Genomic DNA, 11,057 nt, shown 5'->3' with positions numbered 1-11,057 from the left:
GCACTTACTGTATGCCCCACACTGTACAGACACTTGAAGGCGGTTAGGCACAAGCCCCGTGGCTGAGGCAGAGAGGCCCTGCAATGGCGTAGCCTGCACCTCTCGGGTCCAGAAGCTTCGGAAATGCTCTAAGCTTGCTTGCTTCACAGGGCACACCCAAAGCAAAGAAGGAGACCCTCTCTGCAGGGAATGGAGCAACGCCAAGCCTCTGAGGGCCGTGTAGGCCGCACAGAAAGGCACCCACAGGCGGAAAAAGCGGCTCTGCATGTCAGCCTCACGACCTTGGGCTTTCAAGGCCCCCAAGTCCCTCAGCGAGCCACAGAAGAGGGAGCGTGGCCTGAGGATCACGAAGCTACATGGCCACTGGCCCCAGTGAAGCCAACGAACTAAGCTTAGGCCACTAGGTCCAAATTGGTGGCTTCCAATCTGGGGCAAGTTTGCCCCCAGGGACTCCCGCCAGTGAGCGGAGACATTTTGGGTTGCCACAGCAAGTAGGGGTGTTGCTAGCATCTAAGGGGCAGAGGCCTAGAACTGCTAACTACCCTCCAACGAACAGGTCGGCCCTCGCAGCAAACCATGGGCCTAAAACGTCATTGAGGTCAAGCTTGAGAAATCTAGGCTGCATACACTCTTCCGTCCCGGAGACACAAACGAACCTTCTCTCTCGCCCTTCCCAAGCCGCTGATAAAGACCACATGGCGCAGTCGTCACCCCTCCCCAAAGTGCGCAGAAGTGATTACTGTCTACATGGCAGTGACAGGACCCAGAGCCCTGTCTATGCTCCTGATCCGAAACACCAGGCTTCTGGGAATATGCAAGTAGGAGAGGCCTTGCCGCCCCACCTACGCCAGCCGCCTCTCCCCCAGAGCGGATGCACAATATTTTGATACTCTGGAAATCAGGGGGAAGCTGGCAGCTGTGAAAAGACAGTGTTTATGAAAACAAAACCCAAAGTGTCTGAGTGCATTACTATGGGTGTGTAACAGTGGTCCAAATGGTGAAGGAGAGCCTCGGGGAAGCATCCGGCACACCCTCTTTCACGCCGTGATTCAGAGGGAACCCCCGTGAGTCTTCAGGAGCCCGGCCTGGGGTGGGTTCCCGGCACCCGCTCTCAGCTGCTCCTCAGCTCCAAAGAGCAGCCAGGACGCATGCCCTGGGTGTCGGCTACGGCTCACTCTGAAACCAGGACTAGTGCGCCCCGACTCCCAGGCCGGCATGAAGTCACGTGCACACACAGATGCACGCACACGCCGCACACACATAATGCACACGCAGGCTCATGTGCGTACACGCGCAGGCAGTCCCTTCTCTATTCCACCACCGTTCCCAGATGAGGCAGGCTACTGGCTCACTGGAAGAGTAGGGACAAGCTCGCCTGCTCTTTGGGGGAAGAAGGAGAACAGAGAAGCATGGAGCACTGTCCTGCTGGGGAATCCAGCACCTTCCTGAACACTGAACGCCCCACTTCTGTAGGCGTTGCTTTCACCTGTGAAAATGCCCCCACGCGGCCTCACGGCCACACACAGGCCAGCGGGGCGCCCGCTCTCTAGAGGACAGGCAGGCACGGCGGGGGTGCGGGGGGTTGTCAATCAGGAGATACGAGGCAAAGTCTTCCCGAACAGGCAGACCAACAAGCTTGAGATTCTTTCTCATTATCAGACTTGGCCCAGAATCATCCCCACACACGGAACACTCTTCAGCTGCTTGGGGTCGGCTCAGACAACACACGGCCTCCGCAGGCCTCACTGCCCCATCTTTGCCGTCACGGGCAAGGGGGACAGCAGGGTCAGGAGGCCCTGGAGTGCCCGGACCACACCCCAAGGGAAGGCTAGCAGCGAAGGCTGACTCCCCGAGGTCCAGCAGGCCTGCTTCGGGCAGGTAACACAACCCGCTTCCAGCCCGGAGAAGTGTGTCAGTGAGACTGGTCCCGTTCAATAGACTCTTTATTTGAAAGGTTTTGCAAAACCAACACCAAGTTGAATAGGCTGTGGGCAATGGGGCCATCTCTTGCCTCGACTAATGTAAAAGGAAGGCCTCTACAAGGGGCTGGTGAACAGGAGACAAAGTCCCATGTCTTGCAGATGGCGTTTGGGCCCCCGTCCCCCACCAGCCATCACTTGTGCAACACAGAGCAAGGTCTTCAAGGCCCTGGCCGGGTACCCGGGGCACGTGACCCCTGCGCCTTTGCCCTCCACACAGCAGAGAAAACACCAGGCAGGACAATGACCAGGACCCGAACACCAGTGCGGCCCCTCAGCAGGTCTGCCTGGCCTCGTGGGAGGCAAGGCAGGACCAGATGACAAACCAAAGCCTGGGCTCGCAGGGTGGGGGTGCTCGGGGTGCCGGTCCAGGGATGCTTGGAAACCACACCAACTACACCTGGGCCTGCTTCTGATTATCATCGTGTACCAGCCAGTCCCAACGCCGTCAGTGATAACTCCCCCCGTCAGAAGGACCCCCCAGCTCTGTCCTCAGCACAGACTAGGAGCACACAGAACAAACTGCTTACCACATATGGGAAACGCTAGTGATACACAACCATGACTCCCTGCGCGTCTGCCAAGCACCATGCTACGTGCTTTACTGTATCACTAATGCCCACAACGCGGAAGGCACACCCCCATTCTCCAGATCCGGAAACCGAGGCCACAAGAGGTGAACTAATTTGCCTAAGGTAACAGGCGGCCACTGCTGCTGAATGGCAACTGTGACCCCCTGGACTGTGAGACTCAGAGGTCCCCATCAGGTCTGAGTGACCCCAGCCCCTGGGAGACCCACCAACCTCCCCCCCACAGCTCATCTCCGCACACTGAAGGTACAAAGCGGGCCCCAGAGCAGAAGCAGAGCTAGAGAGAATGAGCATTTGCAACACGTCGGGGACACACACAGCACGTCAGGAGTGTTCAAGGCCAACCTTGGCACATCATGAAATCAAATGACAACTCAGGGCCACATAGGACAAGTCCCTTCTTTGCATAAAGCTGCCATTTTCTCCAGGAAATTAAGAAAAAGTCAAATATGATTTGAGATACATTTAAGGCTCTTTTGGCATTTGAGGAAAATTATTGTTTATGGCATTTACCTATTAAGATAATCAACTTTCCATCAACAGAACAGTGGGCAGACACGGAGCAGTGGCCCACAGGCCTCCAACTGCCCCAGGCAGCCACAATCCCACAAACACCCAATGCACCCCGTCACCTCTGCAGACCCGACTTCCTCCCTTGTCCTTTCACTGGCCTCTCCCTGAGATCCACCCAGTAGCTGGGGCACTACCGGACTTCCGTAATGCACCTGCCATCCGCACTGACAAGGCGTGCACGGTGGGCATGGCTCTCCACACCAACCAAGCACCTGACTGCAAGACTAAAGCACCAGCACGCATCCTGCAGTATAGACGAACTGCAGTCTCCATGGCAACTTGGATTAAAGTGGGAAATTTAAGAAGTCCTCAAACACCACGACAGAGCAAACATACCTTCCTGAGTTTTCCCCCAAACAGATCCCTGAGCCTCTGCCTTTCAGGTCTCCCCTGGCCAGCGTCCGCTTTCCCTGAGGCCTCTCCCCTCCTCACCTGCGGTCATGGTGTCCACGTCCTTGGCTGCCAGCTCTTCCACGTCTGACCTCTTTCTTAGCTCAAACCTCCGGGACAAGCCTTCTCGGGGTTTCCATAATTCCTGGATCAAGAGGGGCTTCTCGTTGTCCCCAAAGACCCGAAAGCATTCGGCCTGCCACTGCTGCCCCGAGTCGCCGGCCTGGCCCACCACGTCACACAGCACGTACTGGCTGGCGCACTCGGGGCTCAGGGCATAGCGCTCCAGGGCCTCCTTCACCAGCTCCTGGGCGCTGGACATGCCGGTGGCCAGGACGCTCTTGTAGTGGGTTCCCGTGCAGACGCTGTCCCCGAACACCTTCAGGACCCCAGGGGCCGAGAGCTGGGTGGAGAGCTCTGCGGGGTCGTCGCTGGCGCCCAGGCTGGAGAAGGTGGTGTCCAGGTCACGGTACTTGTAGCTCAGCGTCCGGGACAGCACGCTGGACAGCAGCTGGCTCTGCCGCTTCAGCTTGCTCTTGGTGGGTGGAGACATGATGAAATGGGTCCCATAAAACATGGTGGGCCCGTCGTCATGGACAAGGACGGAGGGCACTGGCCAATGGCACGGAAAAGGCTGTGTCCTGGGAGAAAAACATAAGGTGGGTTAGCTTTGACCATCATGAATGGCAAGAGCAAACAAGGCTCAAGTGAATCTGGCGGACTTAACGGGCCATCCAGGGCCCCATGTCCCAACACGGCCAGCGGGCACACTACCTCCGGCCAAGCGCCGACAGAGCACCTGAGTCAGAATATGACTGAAGCCAGCAGAGGCCACAGGGGACACAGCAGGTTCGAACGGCCTGAAGCACCCTTCAAGGAAAGCCATTACTAGGAAGCATGAAGAGGTCACCAAGAGGTAAGACCTGCTCCTCCACAGGGCTCGACTTCTGCGGAGAGCTGGGCACATGTGCCCGGAGTGGCAGGCAGCCAAGAAACAGTGGCGGCGGGCACATGGATGAGCGTACTTGCCTAGCAGAATCGCGACAGGGCCGGCCCGGTCCCGTGGGAAGCAGCCCACAGAGGGCAGCAAGCTTGGTCTCCCTGAGCTCAGCCTCTCCTACACCACAGCCTCTAACACGGGACATTAACCACAAGCACCAATGGATCTAAGAAAACAGGCAAAGTCACAGACACGTTAACAGAGAACTGAGTGATCACTCAGTACACAGATCCCCCGAAACGCGGCTCCTCGCTGACAGGTGCCGGCTTGGAGGAGCTGCTTCCCTGCTACAGCAGCTCTACGATGTCCACAGGACCACAGTGGACACAAAAGGGCTCTTCTAGAATCCGTGGAGGCACGACTGGAATGTATGCATTCCACCCACCACATCCAGCCCGGTATTCAGGCCCGGTCCAGGCCAGAGAGGCGATCTTGCTGGGGAAATTAGAAAACAGCTCCGGGACGCTTTGGTGTTTCATAAAACCATAATCCTAATGATTAGAGCTTGAAGGGCTAGGATTCTAAAGAGACAGTTTACCAGGACCCCCACCCCCACCCCCCGCCCAAGCGTAGTGTGAGCAGGAAGGCAGGCTCTGCTTCATAAACACCAAAGCTTTGCAACAAGCTGGGGACGCTGGAAAACCGAACCTATCTCCCAACTACCCTACTCCCAACTTCTGTGCTCACGCCCTCGCCAAAGACAACAGCAGACAGACCAACCAAGAAAAGTCTACTCTCTCAAGGCTCTGGAAACAGTGGCCCAGGTCCCAGTGAGTACAGCAGTGAGCACCTGCCTCTGTGACGAATGTCAGCGCTCACTCGGCTGGAGTCAGTGTCCTCAGTCCTGACCCAGTCCTGGCTCCAAGGGCCCTGGAGGCGTCTTTCTGGAAGTGAAGCTGTGTGCTTAGGGCAGGAGAAAGTCACTGAGGAGCCCCCCCAAACAAAAGGACCACAGTGACCCCAAGGGAACCCACAGTGGGCCTGTGCTCGGTGCTCTTGCTAGCCATCCACTAGGCTTCCGTCACATTCTCTAAGTCCCTCACTCCGTCCAGGGCTGTCGTGAGGAAGTGGGGAAGCAGACCCGCCATTCAACTCCTCTAGAACCAGCCTGGGTCTGTCAGCCACCATACATCCTCAGAGAAACCCGAACTCCTCAAAATGCTTCTGACAGCTTCACGCGCCAAAGACGAGGTTCCAAACACTAACACCCGCCATTCGGGGGTGGACGGGGGACACTCCTGTTCCGCAGCTGATCACCTATGCTTTCCCCCAGCAAAGCTCTTTATTGCACACCAGCTTCCTGAAGACAGCAGCTCGCTCAAGGCGGTCAGTGTCCGAAGCGGAACAAGCATTTGGGGCTCTGTCTGGCCTCTGGGGGTCAGGCTAGAAAGGCTTGGTCTCTCTCCCCCTGAGGAATATGCGACCCCTCTCCTCGTGAAATCCTAAGGAGGCCAGAGCTGGCCGTGGCGCCCCCACATGGGCCTGTCAAACACAACTGAAGCATTTCGGATAGCACCTGCATGCCAAGTTCCCATTCCCACGTGAGCCTTCTGCCTCTCAGGACACCCCAGCTCAGAAGCCTCTGGGCCAGCACCTTCTCAAAGGACCTGAACCCTCCACAGCCGCTCCGATTACCTGGCCGCCTCCTTCAAGCACGGGCCCCAGGGTCTCAGCCCAAACCCAAAGTGGCCCAGAGGCTTGGAAGCCGCTGCCTTTCCAGAAAATGTCTAAACGTGAACTTAAATATGATGTCGTAAACTGCAAGAAAGGCGCCTAGATACAGCGTAGACGGAACCACTATTCTGTGCCTGGCACGGGGTCCAGGCCTGTAAGGTCTGAAGCATATACAACTCTGCCTCAATAAACAAGAAACAGAAACTGACACAGCTGCTGGATCCCCTCCCAGGGCCTCAGAAGTGAGCTCCCCTCCCTTCACTTCTGCAGGATTCCAAGGCAAAGTTAGCAAAATCACATCAAGAGCAGAGAAAATGTAGGACACTGTGATCCGCTCTCTTCAGGAGCTCCTTCTTAAGCCCCAAGAAGTCCAGGCGAACACAGACCCTGGACTGTTTGGTCTCTCTGGTCAGGAAGCCTTTTTCTCCCCATGGTCACTCTCTCTGTGGCCGTCTTCAGAGAGCAGCCCCTAACAGCGGCCACGTGGTCCCTCGCCAGCGTCCTTCGCAATTGCAGTATGCAGAGGACGCCCTATTTGTCCCAATGTACCGCCAACAGTCCCTAGCAAGGGCAGGAGCGCAGGCGCGCCCTCCGGAGCGAGGCGCGCCCTGGGACCCGATCCGGGTTTCGGAGGCATGACCTCTTTCCCTTTGCTGCCCACTCCTCTTCTCTTTCACACAAATATTTGCGGAAACACAGGCCCAAGGGTGTACGACACTTGCTGTTGCTTCTCTTAGGCGATGTTGTTCTCTTGTTCTCCAGAAGAATCCAATTTCTGATGAAAACAAGCTCAAGTCACACCAGTGAGGGCAATGAGCGAGGTCAGGGCCGGGCTGATGAAATGGGTGGAGGCACATGGCCGGCCCAACACCGCAATGTGGGATTCATTAGAATTTCCACCAGGACGGGGAAGGAAGAGGGCAGACTCTCGGACTCTGCTTTCTCCCCACCATGCATAAATCCTACCTTGACAGCTCTAGCCAGAGCAATGCTTTCAAATACAAAAATAATTTAATCAGATGTAATTCTGACATACTACCCTCTTGAGAGGGGACTTTTTCCACCAATGGGATTAAGGACTGGCTCCTCTCTGGAATGCACAAGAGGTGCTAACTGGAGACACCTGTAATCACCCTTGACTTGCAAATTCTTTGGGGCAATTCAGATTAACCAAACACTTAACAAGGTGTGTGTGGCGCGTGGTGCTGAGCAGGTGGGTCTGCAGCCGCCCCCCCCCCCCCAAGCGGTCCCACCAACCGGCTCCCTCATGGGAAATAAGCCAGTTTCTTCCGCGGGGCTCCCAGGAGCTCCAGCTTAACATGTTTTCTTAGATGCAGTATGTGTCGAGGGGCTGGAGGTGGTACAGAAATAGCTAGGAGACAATGCTTTCAGCTGGCACACGAGTGGGGAACGCGCCGCTGTGTGAGCAGGAAAACCAAGACCGGCTGTGGGCGGGAGGTGGGGGTATGTCACGCCGACCCTGGAGGGAGGGCGCGGACCCCCGTGTCCTGCTCCCCCGCAGCGCCCGCGCTGCCAGACCCCCTCGAAGGGACCACCAGGGAGACTGAGGCCCTGGGTGCCCTGCAGTGGGGGGCAGACTCCCGGGTCTCAGGGGACGGTGGCCGCAGCCCAACCCTGGAACCCGAAGGGCCCCGCCGCCCTCTCCTGCGCTCGCCCCTCTTCGGGTCCCGCCCCCCGGGGCCGCGCCGGGAGCCCGACAGTGGCCGGTTTCCATGGCAACAGGACAAGCCCGGCCGGAACGGCCCGGGAGATGCCCCGTGAGGGCCCCGTTGCCCCAGCGCGCGCCCCGCAGCCTCCCCGCCGGCCGGCTCTGCGCCCCGGGGCCCCGGCCGCCGCTCCTCGCGCACCCGGCACTCACCTCCGGCACAGCCCGCAGCCGCCGCGTTCCCGCGCGGCTCCCACACCGCCGTTAGCCCGCGCCCGCGCCCTCGCCCTCGCCCTCGCCCCGCGCCCGGCGCGTGGCGCGGCGCCTCCTGCCGGCCGCCCAACGGACGGGGCGGGGCCTTGCGGGGCCGGGGTCTGTCGGGTGGGGTGGGGCCTCCTGTCGGCCACCCAACTGATGGGCGGTGCTTGAGGGGTGGGGCCTGGTGGGGCGGAGCGGAGCCTCCCTCTCCGGCCACCTAATACCGAGGATAAGGCCTCGAGGGGGTGGAGCCTCGAGGGAAGGGCGGAGCTGGTGAGAAGTTGGGCTGAGCGCTAGCGCCACCTGCCGGCCAATTAATGGATGTGGGCGTGGCCTCGAGTGCAGGGGCGTGGTCTCCGGGGAGGGCGGGGCTGGCTGCTCACGTCTGCAACTCAAGGGGTGGGGCCTCTGCAGGAGAGGCGGGGCTGTGTTAAGCTCAGGTGCCACTTGCTGGCCTGAGGCTCCAGGGGACTTGTGGGCTGTTTTGTCCCCACTTTCTAGTCCCCCGATGGACAGGGCCAGGAAAAGGAGGGAGAAGGGTAAAGCAAACGCTTACCAAAAAGGGGACAGCCCCAATACATGAACATCTAAGACCCCGAAAGTGTCCCATCTCCCCTACAATCTGTCCCCCACCCAGCAGCCAGAGTTTTAAATGACAAATCAAACCATGGCACCTCTGCTTAAAATGATGCAAAACGGGGCCAGGTCAGCTCCAGGACTCTGGCCCAACGGCCCTCCTTGGATAAGGTGTTTTAAAAGAAGCTCACGTCCTTACAAATGGGAGCACCAGTCCTCCCGCTGGGGTTTCACCTTGGGGGTAAGGGCTTCCCACCTTGGGGAAAGACTCGTCCCTTTGTCCGCACCCGGGGGATTCACGTGGTCTTGGATGTAGATGCAGAATTCTGCCCCTGGTGTGAACTTTTTTGCTGACAGCTCTCTATTGGGGCAGAAAGTCTTATAATAATGACTCCATATACGCAAGAGGAAAGGAGGGGGACAGTCATTAATGGACCACCTACGGTATCATCTCACTTAGAGCTCACACTGACTCTTGGGGGACAGATGTTGTTGCTCTCACTTTTCAGATGAAGAAAGAAAAGGTTCAGAAAGACCAGACAGAGGTAGAGCCAAGAACTGAGCCTGGGACGGTGTGATTGTCGAATGCCCTTTACAGGACTCCCCACATGCACACAGGGACTTTTATAGGACTCCCCACATACTCCACTAACCTTGACCCTCAAGAAGCACATATCAGGGCTAGAAGAGGAGCTTGGGGTTAGTTCTGTGTTCTCCTAAGGTACTTCTCACCATGACCGAGGCCCTGCACCCCTCTTCAACAGGGGTTGGCAAACTATGGCCTGTGGGCTGCTGTTTTTGTAAGTAAAGTTTTATTGGAACACAGCTACACCCGTTTGCGTATTGTCTATAACCATTTTCACGCAACAGAGACTTTACAGCCTGGAGTAACCCCAAAGTAAATATTACTACCTGATTCTGTACAGAAGGAGTGTGCTGGCCCCTGTTCTTCAGGATCTGGCAATGCCAACTATATGGCATTACTACACTGTTTCACACCTCTAGATCTTGGCTCTGGCCTTGGAACACCCTTCTCAACTGTATCAGTTTTCGAGAACTGCCATAGCAAAACACCACACACTGAGCAGCTGGAGGCTAGAAGGCCAAGATCAAGGTGTCAGCAGGGTTGGTTTCCCCCGAGGCCTCTGTCTTTGGCTTGTAGATGGCCATCTTCTTCCTGCATCCTCACGTGGACGTCCCTCTGCGTGTCTGTGTCCTGATCTCCTATTACAAGGACACCAGTCATAGTGGATTAGCGCCCACTCCAATGACCTCATTTTACCTTAATCACCTCTTAAAGGTCCCATCTGCAATACAGTCACATTCTGAGGCACTGGGCGTCAGGGCTTCAACCTATGAATTTTAGAGGGACACAGTTCAGTCCTAACTCATCTTCGTCACCTGGCCAATGCCCACTCTTCCTTTGGGACTCAACCTCCAAGGGGATCCCCAATGGGCCCTCCGGCCTCGGCAGCCTTCAGATGAATGCTGCCCTGACCAACACACTGACTGCTCCTCATGAGGGACCCTGAGCCAGACCCACCCAGCAGAGCTGCCCCCAAATTTCCAACTCTCAGAAACTGCGGGATGATAAATGTTGCTTATTGATTTAACCCACTGAGTTTGGGAGCAGTTTGTTACATAGCAACAAATAGCTAATACGCTTCATTCGGGAAGGGCTCCCCCCTCCAGACTTGGATCTGCACCCCTTCCTGTGCTCCCACAGCTTCACCTTATATCAAACTCTGTTCCTGAAATGCAAACGAGAGGTTACTCCTCAGCCTAGGCCCCTCCATGACTCCCCTTTGCACTTAGAATAAGGCAGGGCTCAAACCCTACCCAGCGGGGCCTGCTGACCACTCCAATGCTCCCTCCATCCCAGCGCTCCAGCCACACGAAACTTCTGGTCTCAAACGCACTAGGCTCATTCCCCCGCCCTCCACCCCGAAACCTTTCCCCTTGCTGTCTCCTCTTCCCAAAATGCCCCTCCTCTTGTGTCTGCCTGCTGGCACTTTCCCCTCATTAAATCTTCGCTACTATCTCCGGACCATTCTCTCGACGGTCACCCCTGTGGTCATTCTCTATCTCGTTATCTGTTTTGTTTAATTCATAGGCACTTATCACTACTTGTTGACGTATTTGCTGGAGTCTTTAACACCCACTAGGGACAGGCAGGCACTGCACCTGCCTTCTTTACTACTATCCCGGGAGCCTACCAGGTGCTCAATAAATATTGGCTAAATGAGTAAACAAAAGAATTAATAGGTTTCCACCCATCGCCTTCTCATCCCCTCGGCTGGAAGCTTATCAAGGGCAAGAACTGAGTTTTATTCATCTGCGCCAGGCCCACG

At 56.9% G+C, this 11,057-nt stretch overlaps 1 protein-coding gene across 1 annotated transcript in view; it reads right to left on the bottom strand.

Moving 5' to 3' along the window:
• Positions 1–8,179, bottom strand: part of RADIL (Rap associating with DIL domain) — a 64,032-nt gene extending 55,853 nt beyond the window's left edge. The window contains 2 exon segments of the mRNA XM_057315174.1: positions 3,575–4,173; positions 8,086–8,179. Of these exon segments, the coding sequence (XP_057171157.1) occupies positions 3,575–4,109 (535 nt within the window). The 5' untranslated portion in view covers positions 4,110–4,173; positions 8,086–8,179.
• Between the last annotated feature and the right edge of the window lie 2,878 nt (positions 8,180–11,057).

Source organism: Ursus arctos, unplaced genomic scaffold (assembly GCF_023065955.2).
Source record: "Ursus arctos isolate Adak ecotype North America unplaced genomic scaffold, UrsArc2.0 scaffold_2, whole genome shotgun sequence".
Taxonomy (NCBI): Eukaryota; Metazoa; Chordata; class Mammalia; order Carnivora; family Ursidae; genus Ursus; species Ursus arctos.
Note: the sequence above shows the minus strand (reverse complement) of the source record. Positions and strands in the feature narration are given on the sequence as shown.